Below are 14636 nucleotides of genomic sequence, written 5' to 3' on the forward strand. Positions count from 1 at the left end.
GATAAGTGAAGTTGTAAGATGTAAAATATGTACAGGTCAAAAGAGAATATTTGCACTTTGAAGTTAGCTAAAAGCATATCTGTATCATCACTCATGAATAAACAGAACAGTTCTTAGAAATTCGAGAGAATACGATAAGTAACTCTGTCATGAAACTCCTCTTTTCTCTGGGAGCTTGGAGATAATGGAGGTAAATATGTCACCATGACAATAACAACAACAAAAAATTGCAGTTACATACATTATGTACATGTAAGGCAGTTGACTGAAAACCCTGTTGAGGTGACAAAAAATATTGGCACCAACATTTGACAAAAATCCCTTCCTCCATCTATCCTGTACATGTATCTCTATCTTTATCTATATTCATACAGCCAGTACAACTGCCATTCGGCATAACACACCAGCTCCGCGGGCACGCGGCGCGGCAGCAGCTGGTTATATTACAGGATGCGACCTGTCACACCTAACCTTTGCACATCTAACTGTAAGCATTGCTTAAAGCTAGTAGGATGCTCCTACAGTACATGGTGGCAACGAGTTCCACTCTATGATAGCTCTAGGGAAAAAGAAACTTTTGAACACCACAATTCTGGGTTGATAACTCTCGTATTTGGATGTTGTTTTATTAATAAGCCGTGTGTGAAGATGATGATCATGAATGGCATTGATTTTTTTCCATTGGGCTTCAAACTTGATGGAAGTATTGTCCAATTACTGGTTTCCTGAAGCAGTATTTTTCTGGAAGCTCTCCATAAGATGCAAATGGAAAACCACAAGAGGTCCCCTAATTGCCTCAAGCGTAATCAGTATCAGTGGTAGTTATGCTGCTTGCGCTTCCTTCTGCGTGATCACATCACTTTCTATATGCCCCTTGGAGTGAGAGGGCTGCTTAAAAGGATGTCTTGGCTTTCAGGTACTGTACTTTGAATGCATTTTGCACACAAAATATCAAAGATAAGTGCCTGGTTTGTCAATTAGGCCATCTCATACTGCCCAATTGAATTAGCTTACTGGACTAATCAAAAAGGAGTTGCTGCAGCATGTTCAAAGAGATGACAGCAGCTTGAAGATGTGTCAATTACAGTAACTGTACTTTTTATGGTGGTGAGTGGCCAAGGCTAGTGAACACGAGATTGAGAAGTCACAGATTCGAATCCTCGCATTCCCGGCTAGACGTTGTGTCCAAGGAAAAGCCACTTTACACAACTTTCCTCACTCCACCCGGGAGTAAAAAGGGTACCTGACTTTGGTTGGGGAGGTAAAAGGTTCAGCCTTCCAATACTGTGCATTAAACACAGTGAATTAACAAACCACCTGTACCTTTTTACTGTACTTATTTCAGTGCAAGATATAAATCTGTTTGGACAAGGATAACGGAGGTCAAACCCACACATAGACAATCTTAGTCTTTTAGGAAATGACTGCAGGTGGAAAATATTTCTATGTTTAAAGTGTACTGTATGTTTGGATATAAATTGTTTTCTGCTTAATAAAGTCAATCATACAATATCTTAGATGTATTTGGGTGTTTCTGAATGTACCAAATCTTAGTAGAAGAAAAAGGTACCATAGACTGGGATCCATTCATGCTGAGGTTGAGTCTGTTCAAACTATTATTTAGAGCCGAGCTATATAGAAGCTGAACATAACTACACTGGAAGCCCAGAGTAAAGCGGGGTGGCTTAGCGACTGAGAGTAAAGCAGGGTGGCTTAGCGACTTGCCCCGTAAAAGCGAGACCATGTGGCTGTGAAAGCCGTTGGCCAGGTGTCCCGCTTTTACGGGGCAAGTCGCTAAGCCACTCGCTGTACACGTACATGTACTCAGGGCTTCCAGGCTAAACACGACTGGACCCCAGACTATGCAGATTTGTCTCCACATAATCTAACTTTGTGGAACTGACAAATGCTGCCAATGTTATAGTCTTACATGTGTAATATTTGATATCATCATAAGGCCAAACAATCTCAATCTTATGGATGGCGTCATCTGGAGTCTAACTCTAAAGCCAGATCTATAGAGGAAAAAAAGATTAACTTGGTTTGCTATGAAACATTTGCAATTTTCAGTCAGTTTTTACTTTCAATTTGCAATATTGCAGTATTTTCTCATTTTGCTCTACAAAGGACTCTTGCTTATCAATGTAAAAGTTTCAAAAGGTGTACAATGAGTTCCAGGACCTGACCCCCTCCCACATTTGACAATCAAAGTGCTATCACTTTTCCAATAGGAGGCTAAAATCAATGTAGTCATATAGAAGACGTCCATAAAACAACAGAGATTGTATCGCCTTGTGAAGTGGATTAATTCTGTACTTAAAAAGATGTTTATTATAAAGATATATATTTATGTATTGTCACAGTGAAGTGGCTGAATTCCATATAAGGTGGAAATACATTTCTGTGTTTGGAGTATACTGGATGTATGACTAATGTTGTTTTATGTAGTGCAGAGGCATATTTAAAACCTGTGGTTCACTGTCAAGTGTAAATGCCGGGTTTTCAGTTGTGTGCAAATGTCACTGTAAAAATCACCTTATAGAAAGAGTATTCCCCAAACTTTCACAGTACGTTGGATTCCCATTACCCTGGGAGCCAGACGCCGTATTCGGTGCGATCCCCCACCGCACGCGTGCCCAAGCTTTATCGGCCCTATTGTCCCGCTGGCCACCACAATCCATCACACACTCTCGGCTAGCAGGGTAAACCTCAGGCACGCGTCAGTGGGTGATCGTGCAGAATATGGGGTCTGGCTCCTAGGGTATATTCCATTGGAAAAAACACCTTACCTCTTTTCAGACTTTTATTGTTCACTTGCTTAATGTGTACTACATACTGGACATGTACAGGAAATCCTAGTCTCTTATTTTTGTTGTCTTGTGTTGTAGCTGTCAATAAAAGATTACAGTCAAGATCAGTTCCAGTGTTGGGTGTTTAATTCATAAGCGTGACCTCGCACATCAAACTAGATCTTTATAATTTTGTTGTTACGCATGCAGAAGTGGGATTATTGTAAGCATTATCATATCTTATCTGAAACACAGCAAGTCTATGAGGAGGCCACACATTTGATATTCTCCTTTATCAGCTAATTTATAAGTCAGTTGGAAGACAGTAAATAGGTCCTGAGGTCGAGCAAAGCTGACAGTGCATGCCTTGCCAAGATTATTTGAGATTATGGTTAACAATTTAGCTTAGGGCTACTGAAGAATAAATGAATGAATGAATGAATGAATGAATAATTGGAAACAACCTAGCCTGGAGTCCACCCTTCTTGGCTATAGTCCACTTTCAAATATTGCCAATGTAGAAGCAAAGCCAGGGTTGGACAAGTTTTTAAAAATTCACTGTCCCTATACATGGCAAGTACATTGGTCATTTCCATTTGCCCGAACCGACTTTTTACTGGCCCAAAATTTATTTCTATGCATTTTTACTTGCAGCAAGGAAATTCTTCTATTAATCTAGACAAACTTGTCCACTTGGGGATGATAGTGTGTCAATGAGGGCATTGGCAAAAATAAGGAAATTTAGGGACTGTTAGGCATATTTTTGACTGCCATCAATATGGGTACTATGTTTTAAGGGGAAAGTGCTCAATAGATTTGCCCAAACACAGCTACACTGGTAGCCTGGTAGTCTGTATAACACAAACTCCAGTACTCCGGGGCTCCTGTGTTCGCTACCCTGAAAGTTTTTTTCAGGGTAGCAAATGCAGGAGCCCCGGTAGTAATCAAGGATGGCACCCAGGCTACTGCATGTACAGCCTAGAAACAACCCTCACACATTTGTAATACTGTAAATGCATTTAAGTTTGGTCAAGATTGGGTTAGATCAATATCCAAGCCCCAAAACAGTGCATTGATGGAATGTCTACAAAAAATTAAAGAAATGTTAACTTTGACATATACTCTCTGTATTTGTAAGGTTACAAGGCTGACAACAAATACCAACAGGGCACTGGGCATTATGCACAAGTAAAATGTACAATCATTTTCCTACCATCACTAGCATGATCCTACTAATATGGTCATACATGATGGCTAAAATAAATATAGAAGATCCAGTATTACTCCCAAATTTACAACAATGTTATACATATTATGCAAATATTCAGTTTTAAAATCAACATTCAGGAAAAATTACACATTTGCTGGCAAGTTATATAGAAACAATTGTACATAAATATGTTTGTAAGTCATAAGTTATCTCCTTTTTTCAATATTTACATCAGTGTGACTTAAGACATGGTATACTAGGAATGTTTAAAAAAATTCCTAACTGCACAGACTATGCACATATAGGTAAAATATTGAGCAGCTGGCCACAGGTACAGTGGCTATAGTCACAATTCCAGAGATCTGAATGCCACTTTATGTAAGGCAAAATAAGCCTTGTGGGGAAGACTAAATCATATTACAGCCCATGGATAAAAGCGCTGCGACCAGCACCCCAGTTGTAAATGCATTTACACTATCTTGGGGTCTCCAATTACATAGGAGCTGCTTGAAAGGAGCTAAAATGCTTATTAGATTACCAAGTACTTTGAAGAATGTTTCATAAGACATACACATATGTTTCAAAACTCCTATATTATGTTAAATCGATCACATGAATTCCAATTGTAAGAGACAAAATATCATTTTTTACCTGCACAAGAGTTGCTTGAAAGCAGCTAGAATGTGTATTGGATTGCCAATGAATGTGTGTTTCATAAGACAAACAGGATTGTTTTGTAACTTCTATACCATGTTTCACATATCACATCCAATCATAAGAATTAAGAAACAAAATACCTGTTTTTAACCTGCATAATTGGGTCTTGTTAGAGTTTTATATAGTTAGTGAGTCTTCAAAACGACCACTTATTGAAATCCCAATTATCTGTAATTGTAGTTACACATTCACATGCCCTGGTGTCATTATAACAATGTAACAATCTTCTAAATTAATGTTACAAAACCAAATTGTTGGCAATAGCAGATAATTGGTAGGTACTAGTACTGTACATCTATTCTTATTTGTTGTCCAAAGTCATTCAGCAAAATTGTTACTACCAGGATTGGGATCCCAAAAAAGGTAATTGTCCATTTTGATTTTACGTAATTGGAACCCTCTTATCAAAACAGAATAAAGATTTGATGTAAAATTCCCTGTGATCAAAGGTTTTGTCCATTCTGCCCAAATGAAGATGAACGTCAGTTTATCATGGATTGTTCAAGATGTGAGGATAACCGCTCAAAGCTATTCACCTTTATCTCCGCTTGTTCAAATGAATTCAATGCGCTCCGTTCTGTTGATAGATTAATTTACATACTAGGAGGTGATAATCCTTACTGTGTACAGATAGGTATATACATCAAAGAATGCTTGGACATTAGAACAAGCAATGTATAAGTATATGACACGTGAAATTTCGATATGTTACTCTATCCCATATGATTGTGTGTAATCAAACTCATTTGAATGCACCTATCCGTTCCTTTGTATGTATGTATGTAGTAGACCTTACGAAAGTCACTGTGCTTTTGTTGTGTCAATAAAGATCTCCCTGTAAAATGTAATCAATGCAGTATCTGATTGAATGCTGAGAATTTGAAGTAATTTGTAATGCACTACCCCCTACGCAGACTGCCAAATCAGCTTGTGTGCTGGGTTACACATGTACAGTATACATATATGAAATAAAGCATATTGGGGAACCCTGACAATTAGATTTTGCTACTAAACAACATCAGCAGGTTGGAATTAGAGAGAACAATCATTGATCATGACTGTACCGAGCCATGGAATTTTGGTGACTGTAAATCTTGTCAATTTTTTTCTACCTACAAGTTCAAGGTTGCAGGAGGGTATTTCACACTATAGTTAATTGGGCATTAGAATTGCTCAGAGCTCTGCCACCCACTATCTTGGAAAACAAAAACACCATATATGCATGCTTAAATTGATGGATGGTACATCTAACTACATGCAATAGAAAATGTGGCATTTTGTCATTGATGTGCATATCAGGGGGGGGGGAGCTGTGGAAGGTCAAGGTAGAACTAATACCCTGGTCGCGGTAATGAGGCATAGTCTTGGAATGGTTCCTGATGGGGTGATTGAGTACACACTTACTTAACATGTGAAAGATGCATGGGCAAGTCCTTTGATGTCCATGTACATGTAGGAATGACAAAATGCTATTTAAACAGTATTTTTACAACACAGTTGGAATAACTTGATAAAGGACGGAAGAAAATATGAGTTCAATTGTGATTAAATGTAAACAACCAAAAATAAACATACATTGCACAGATGATGGTCAGCCATAACTTCAAAAAAATAACTGAGCACACAATATTAAATGTTTGAGGTAAAAGGAAAAAAAATAACGAGTTGCAACAAAACTTTATAATTGCATCTGGAATGTACATAATAATGATATTGTTTGAAACCATAAATTTCCACTCCACTATCAAAGACTCTCCACTGACAAAAATATTTTCCTTCTCACAGTACTCATTGACAAGCTAAAATGCATTTCCATAAAATGGCACAAACTAATAAAATTTCCACTTGTTCCTTAATGGTTTTGATTCATAGGATTTTTACCATCTCTACAGTAATTGGAATGCTTGATGAGACTTTTGGCAGCTCCCAACAAATGCGACTTAACTTGTCACATGCACAAAATCCTACACTGCCCCATGAATACAATCAATAATTTAGTTAAATAACATTGGTCATGTTATCCTTATCCCAGCCTACTACCTAATAATTTTGTTGTAACTAACTAACTAACTAACTTTAGTTACTAAACAGCTATCTTGGCGGGTTAATTTTTGAAGAGTCACTTTCCAAGGTTCTATTTCACCATCTTATGAGCTTCTAAGTTTCTTCATATACAGAAAGCCTTTTTTTAATCATTTGAAAGCGCTCTAATAATGCCTTCTATTAGTATGTCTCTTGTATGTTATTTTTTGTCATAGCATACATGGAGGTATGGGATTGCATATACAGGTTGGTGCGGGTAAAACTGGAGGTGTGCAAGTGTTTCTGATGTCTACCTGCACAAATGTACTGGATTCAAGTGTGTATGCAGATCTTTGTTTGCTGCATTGACAGTTACCTCCCATAAAATGCAAACTAATTGCAATGGTTTTCAATCAGTTTTCAATGTGTTCCTCAGTTTCAGTGATTTTGGGTGTGTTCATCCACATTTCAGCTTAACTTGTCTTAAGTTTGGGCTTGTACAACTTGAGGAAGATACCAGGAAGGAGAGCCACCATGGCTGCTCCCAACATTTGCATTAGGATCTTAGCACTAAAAACATCATCAATGGACTTAATGGTGGATAGAATTCCTCCAGTCTGTACACAGACGAAGTTGTATGGCATCAACCCTGGTCAAAATAACAGATGTGAAAGAAGGGTTAGTATTACACAGCGGACACAAAATTACACCAGAATATACATGTATGTTACTTTGACATGGCACAAGATCCTGAAGTGCAGTGAGGCCCTCTAGAGACTACAATGAAAACTGCACTCTTCTGCTACAATCTGGTATTTTTGACTAGCTAAAACATGGATGGATACTGGGCTAGTGCTAAGCATGTCACTGCAGCTCAACTGGTAGCAGCCTCACAGTTGAGCTCCTGGTTCCAATTAGTTGGTACCAGTAACTGGGAGACTGCAGTTCAAATCCTGGTACAGGATATCTTTGTTGGGGCTGCACCCATCTTTTGGAAGGGACATAAAATGGGGGTTCCATGTTTGAAATTGAGGAGGTGCCTCGAGTACGCTAAAGGGGAAGGGCTACCAACCCCTCCTTGTAGAAATACACACTGCTGCAGAAACAGCAAGGAAACTTGCTACACTATGTGCCACTAGGCACTACAAGGTGAACAACAACTACTCTCTGAAGTAGAAGTTCCAGAAGTAGACGGGTCCATTCCGTGAACAAGGTTGACGGAGTCAACCAAACATTTGAGTAAGTCCCAATTTCTTTACAGTGTTGGATGAAAAGTTTAATCTTAGTTAATAATGAATTCTACCAACACAGATGAACTTTCATGCTAACAATAACTATAGGTACCTGGTCTGAGGTATGAACATTTTGCAGCAAGACTTACAGGTATCAAAGCATCTCTACTTAGGAACCTACATAGATTTTAAAGGAACTATGATAAGAAATAATAAGACAAACTTACCTATTAGAACAGAGAAGAAAAATTGCCATATTGGCACTCCCACTATAGGTGATGAGATGTTGAGGAACCAGTTCGGAGTCATGGGAAACAGTCTCAGGAACAGCAAGAGGAAAAACAGACTGGGTAGATTCTCTTCAACCTAAGAACAGGTACAGAAAAAAAGTTTTTTTTTTTTTACATCCAAGAGTAGCTAACAGTAACAGCAATATCTGGAGAGGTCTGCATGCCTTTTTTTGGGTAAGTGTAACTTAAAGGTATATCCAGTCATCAATTTTTAAGTTTACATGATATGTGAACAGACTGCACTAATTCAACATTAGGTGTAGTCTATGAGTGTTTGAATTTAGGGATTAAGGGTTTTCTCAATTTGCAGTTTCACACACACACACACACACACACACACACACACACAAGATAAGACTGGCATCTACATGTACATCTTGGCTCTACTCTCTTCACTTGCTACTTTCTGAAAGAATAGGAATTTTATTGATGTGGCCATAAGCTTGAAGTACAAAGATAACCCAAACCTTATGAAACATATGATTATTATCAAAGCATTATAAACCTAAAGATTGGCTAAATACTTTCCAACTTAAACTTAAATGACATAATACATGTACAGTATATACATTTCTATGAGTACGAACCAACAAGAGCATCGTATTACTTACCACCGATTGCAGACTCTCTACTTTTTCAGGAAAATACTTGACGACAAGACGATGTCCGAATGTTTTGGAGATGAGGTAGCAGCACGTGGCGCCCGTGGCCGTTAGAGCACATACCAGAGGAAACCCGACCCAAGGACCGAACAACGCTCCTGCTAATATATTCTAACAAGGGAGAGATTTTATCATTAGTATCATAAGTACTTAATGTCACTTCATGTATAATATAGTCAAACTATAATTGTAACAATAGATATGCCAAACCACATATAAAAGTCAGTTACTTAGAATAGAAATCTTTCATCTTCTATGATGTTGTCACTCTCACTCACTCACAATCTCATTATCTATCTATCTATCTATCTATCTATCTATCTATCTATCTATCTATCTATCTATCTATCTATCTATCTATCTATCTATCTATCTATCTATCTATCTATCTATCTATCTATCTATCTATGATCAATTTATCCAATAAACTACCAACTATATTGTTTTCTGTCATTTCAAAAATTTATCTGCAAACTGCAGGTTGTTATTTCGAGTCCTGTCCTAGCTTTACGTACCAGGAAGACAGACCCAGGTATGGCCCATGTCTGTTTGTACAGGTAGGCACTACAGAACAGGAGCCAGACATAGTCCCAGTGGTCCTGGCAGTACTTCTGTAGCAGCTCAGCCAACCAGCGCAGCTCCTCCAGGTTAGACGGGAACTTCAGCTCGGAACTGTGAGGACAAACATGGATTGGTAGTTTGATGGTTGAGTAACAGTGGCATGATGAACACATATTTAGAATAATGTGCATATAATACGGCAATTACCCTACCATTTAAACTAATCATAGCTGCCGATGCTCTTCCGTCCTCTTTGATCAACGTTGCATTAGAGTAACGGCCATTGCAAATCTCTTTGGACTCAACTATATGAACCTATATATGAGATATTTACCTTGAATATGCGAACACGAAATGTATGCTTACGTTCTACAGACATGCTGTCATGACGGCCTTGTGGTATAGGGTTGTTGACTAAAAATCGAAAATTTCTGGGTTCGAATCCCTTGACAAGTCAGATGCTACATGTAGGTAGCCGTGGCGACTAACGAATGGCGTTTTTGCTTGTTATTACACATACTTTATACTAGCCCTTAACAAGCAAACCGGTGTAAATCGGTGTTCAGTGCTAAGTCTCTAGGACACAACATCAGGACCTGTCAGGGATTCAAACCCAAGACCTAGCTTCGATTCTGAGTCAACAACCCACCACTCATCCTCACACCATAACAAAATACGTTCGTATTCGACTTAGTTACCAGTCAGATTATTTTTAGATATGTGTCAAAAATACAACGTGAAGAACTCATCCAACGGCAACTCTCTGTAAAATACCTGGAATTATGTAAGTCGCTCAGTTCGCTGTCGTCCGGTCGATGTTCAAGACTGGGGAGGGCGGTGGACAGAAAGTACAGAAAACAGGACGACGCCGCGAAAATAAAAGCCACACCAAGGACAGAACGCATCTTGTCGGGTTGTATGGGCTGCTATGCGTATTCAGACTTTCATATAGTCTTACATAGGTGAAAAAAACGTTTGGAATTACGTCATTTTCATCTCGTGATTTTCATGCCCCATTTTTTTTCCTGTCGTCTGTTTCGCAGAGCCTAGTGGGAAATGTCATTGGGGCATTACATTTTATTTATAGGGGTGACTGTACAAAACTTGCATGTAGATTTTTAATCAAAGCAAAAATATCCTGAATTATTATCTTAAACACTGTATACGTACATTGAATACAATTTCTTATCAGTAAAGTTCTGTATCTGTTTATCATAGTTGATACTATAATATCAATACTCTTATCCCCTACACCTAGTGTACTCTTCTATATCAACATGGCGGGAAACGCGGACTTTTTCAAAATTTGATAGGAAATCTGAGGGAAAAACCTTTATTTCAGACTCTACCAAGCCAATGTGGCACAAAAATCTCCCAGAGCACTTATCTCCCACAGATCGCAGGGTCCACGCTGCACAAGAAGGCGACGAAAGCCCTACTGGCTGAAAAGTACGAGGTAAGAAGATCGGGAAGAATGCATTTTTTTGCGACACCTCAGTACAGAGGCTTCTCTCTTTCCGAACCGATGAATCTAATTCATAAGCGTCTCAGTCTTGTGGCTGAATTGTGTGTTACATGTAACGTTACTTGCAATATGATTGATATAGGCATCCACATAAATATATATTTTAGTGCTTTTCAAGGTTGGTCTGAGCAATATGAGAAAGCCCATGTTTATTTATTTCACTTTCAGGTTGAATGTTGACTGCCTTACCCAGGGATGTTGCGGTGTGGACGGTGTCGTCGTCTTCGATTGGGCAAGCGATTCTGGTAAGCATGAGTAAGTCTAATTTTTTAGTCAATAACGAACGGTTTCGTGGGATTTTATTGATCTTCCTAAGTTTCTTGTACCCACAGCCGTTACTGGGCAGTGCGGCTTGTACCTACAGGAGGAGGAGGAGTGTCGGATAGGGGTGTCCTTCTCGTCGGCGTATGACTGTCAGTGCGCCGACAGGCTACTATGCTTCCCTGGCCCACTTCAGAATGGCCCAGTTCAAATGTATATGTGCCATAAACATTGACGTGGAAACAGGTTGATGAAAAGGGCAGACCGCAGAACACCAGTGATTTCTGTGTCTTGAGCATCTTCATGAGGTTCTTTGAAACGCACATACTGGAGGGCCTGCATGCCCCTTTTACGTAGAGCGTAATCGGCCGTTTTAATTTTTCGTAGAGCTTTGCCGACGACTCCATGATTTAGCGTAGGGAGGCTTTTCTGAATTTAGCGTAGAGCGTAGGGAGGCTTTCTTAATTTAGCGTATTACGTAGCCGGCCCTCCGAATTTAGCGTAGAGCGTTGTCGGGGACCAACCCCCCCCCCACCCCCCCCATGCAGGCTCTCATACTGATATAGCTAGTCATGGCTGTTAAGGAAATAAGGTTCCAAATTATAATGAACTTACAATCTCTTTGATAGTACATGAATGACAATATAAAATGTAACACCAGTGTAATAGTAAGAAAACATGCGACAATGACCTGTTATATGTTCCTTCCACCAATTTATTCACAGATATTATCATATGTGCCCCTCCCACCAAAAAAATATTGACGCACAAAATTTATAAAATACTGGTATATTGATGTAAACCACCACCATTGTCATCCTGATTCTCAATACCATCAAACAATCCCTAAACGTAAGCTTATGATTAACATGAAATTAACTTACGATATACATATGACTGGTAGAAATGTTAATATGTAAAGTCACGTCTGAGCTACAGCAAACATCAGTTAGTCCAGTGCCTTATTTACAATGCCTTTCTCTGTACAGGAATTATAACTCAACTTTTAATACCTGACTGTAATATCAATAGCATATATTTGTCTATGTTGGGAGCTACTTGAGTTATTTCAGCAAAGGTATATCTATGCAGAGGTATATTTTCTGAGATAACTTATACAGCAGTCCCTTCTAAGTATCATTTTGACCACTTAATTATCGATAAAAAGTCTTAGATATCAAGTCTAACAATCAAGTGTAGTTCACCACATTTAATATCATTATACTTACCATCGACATGGTTTCAAAACATTACATTTAATAATGCAAGCTTCACATATGGCCTATATAACTATTAGATAAAAATACAATACGCTCAGAAACGCAGTATAGTGCAAGTGTGAGGGTATTTGCTAAAATGTGTAATCTACACCAGACTCATTTGGTGGATAGATGAATAGTACATATTTCCTAAAATATGGTAAACAATTTGGCACACAGACCATAGAGAGTCACTTTGGTCTCTCTAGCACGCTAACTCCACGGTAAAATTTTTGTCTACATTTTGACCAGTTTCTACTGTCTATTCACATTGAGGAGGAAAGAATTGTAGTGGAGACGAAAACACGGCCATCGATTGACAAGCATATAGATAACTAGAATTAGAATTACATTAGAGAAAAAAAATAGTTTCTGAAGGCGTTTGAAAATTTGCACATTTTTTAGTTAAATGCTTTAAGTTTTACAAGAAGCCTGTTGAAAAATCATTGGGATTGCCGTCTATGTGTGTTTGTTTAATGATGCCATGGAGATATTGGACATCATTGGTAAGCTCATCATCAACAGGGTGAAATGAAGAGAAAATTTAACTGTGTTTTCTAAATGTCCAATCAGGGCCTCCAGCTTGACTCATTGGTGGATCCACATGACAGACAGCGTGTTCCACTCCCAGGCCACCCTCTCCACCTCGCCTCTCACACAGAACAGCTTCAGGTACATCCGGGAATCCTCCTCCACCTTGTGCGAGCTGCTGAGCGCCACGCCGTCCCACATGCCCTGCGTGTTACCGAGGACCTGGGCAACGGAATTGTTTGTTACATGTCACATGACTTGTATGGTATCAATGCAAACATGACCTTTTTAGCAATTATAAATGTATGACAGTGAACTAAGCACAAGCCTGACACACAATGTACAATGTAACTGATGTCCAGCAGGGAAGGAGGTGGTTTATATCCGAGCCCACCGACCAACCTTGAAGAGAGACGGGGTGCGACATATAAGTTATCCGAAAATTTGGGTTAGGCCAGACTCTTTCAGTATTGGTTATATGAAGTTTAGTCATTTGTTCATAATGTCCAGGAAATTCCCCTCTCCCGTATTATTGATAATATTTTCTAACTGCAAGTTTGTTACCGGTATAACATCCATACCTCAAAACAGTTTTACGCATGGATATTTTGACACGATTACGACGCAAATGTCGTCAACTTTCAATCAAAAAAGTATAAAAATAGGCAGAGTATGCTTTGGTGATATTTACCATTGCTGCCCTAGGAATATGTTGAGCAATGTGGTATGTATGTACCTGTTGTGCGACTGCTACTGCCTTTTTACTGTCCACAGTGTAGTAGAAGGCTATGAGCTTGACGTAGTCACAGGAGTGCTGCATCTTCATGTAGAAGTTGATGTTGGCGTGTCCGGACTTTTTGAACATGAGATAAGTGCCGTCCACCATCTCAAACACGTCTCCGCGGCTGGTGCTGATGTACTGGAACTGCAGCTCTGTCTCGTTGTGCGACCTTCGAAGACAAAAGGTCAAAGACTATGTCCAGACTATGCACGCACAAAATGACTGATGAATTGGTGGATGTACTAATTGTAAAGTTTTGAGCTTTGATCCAACACAAAGCTTTACAATATGTACTCTACCAACACAGATGAGCTTTCATTCGAGTACCATGTTACTACAATGTAAGTGTCTAATACCAGCTGAGAAAATAACAAGAAATGGGCATGCCTTCAAGTATCACAGTTATAAAGTCAGAATCGAGGTGTTTCTCTAGAAATTTTTTCTCTAGAACTGTCATAGAGTGGAACTCGTTGCCACCAAGCACTGTATGAGCATCCTAACTAGAACGCTTAAAAGTTAAAGAACGCTTACAGTTAGATGTGCATGCAACGTTTAAGCGTGATAAGTTGTTCAGTGCAATATATCAGCTGCTCTCGCGCCGCGTGCCTGCGAAGATGATGTGTTACGCAGAAGGTTATGCTAGCTATATAAGTTTAGATACAGATACAGACCAGTCGATGTCCGGTACCAGCTCGCCCCGGAAAGATGCTGAGAACTCGGTGGGGACCCACAGCACGTTGGCGACGCCGATGCCGTTCTTGTCTTCTTCTCTCGTGGCGCCAAAGTACCTGATACC

General features: G+C 39.2%; 2 protein-coding genes across 5 annotated transcripts in view; both read right to left on the reverse strand.

Moving 5' to 3' along the window:
- Positions 1-6374: 6374 nt before the first annotated feature.
- LOC136420402 (transmembrane protein 41A-like) lies at positions 6375-10523 on the reverse strand. Its single transcript, XM_066407293.1, has 5 exons — positions 10258-10523; positions 9438-9594; positions 8872-9033; positions 8198-8336; positions 6375-7387 (listed from the first exon to the last, which is right to left on the reverse strand). Exons 1-5 carry the CDS (start codon positions 10386-10388, stop codon positions 7212-7214), a joined length of 765 nt encoding a protein of 254 aa, XP_066263390.1. The 5' UTR covers positions 10389-10523; the 3' UTR covers positions 6375-7211.
- Positions 10524-11963: 1440 nt separating this feature from the next.
- Positions 11964-14636, reverse strand: part of LOC136420369 (uncharacterized) — a 32464-nt gene continuing 29791 nt past the window's right edge. For all 4 annotated transcript variants that reach the window (XM_066407241.1, XM_066407242.1, XM_066407239.1 and 1 more), the window contains exons 11-13: positions 14512-14628; positions 13796-14009; positions 11964-13281 (exon numbers count right to left, since the gene is read on the reverse strand). In XM_066407241.1, coding sequence (XP_066263338.1) covers positions 13117-13281; positions 13796-14009; positions 14512-14628 — 496 coding nt within the window. In that variant the 3' untranslated portion in view covers positions 11964-13116. The remainder of the gene's footprint in view (positions 13282-13795; positions 14010-14511; positions 14629-14636) is intronic.

This window comes from Branchiostoma lanceolatum, chromosome 15 (genome assembly GCF_035083965.1).
Source record: "Branchiostoma lanceolatum isolate klBraLanc5 chromosome 15, klBraLanc5.hap2, whole genome shotgun sequence".
Classification (NCBI taxonomy): Eukaryota; Metazoa; Chordata; class Leptocardii; order Amphioxiformes; family Branchiostomatidae; genus Branchiostoma; species Branchiostoma lanceolatum.

Coding starts and splice junctions, on each gene's coding strand:
- LOC136420402 (XM_066407293.1), bottom strand. CDS start 10,388: ATGCGTTCTGTCCTTGGTGTGGCTTTTATTTTCGCGGCGTCGTCCTGT. Junction 9,034..9,437: donor TACCTGGGTCTGTCTTCCTG/GTACGTAAAGCT, acceptor CTCCCTTGTTAG/AATATATTAGCAGGAGCGTT. Junction 7,388..8,197: donor TTTCTTCTCTGTTCTAATAG/GTAAGTTTGTCT, acceptor TATTTTGACCAG/GGTTGATGCCATACAACTTC.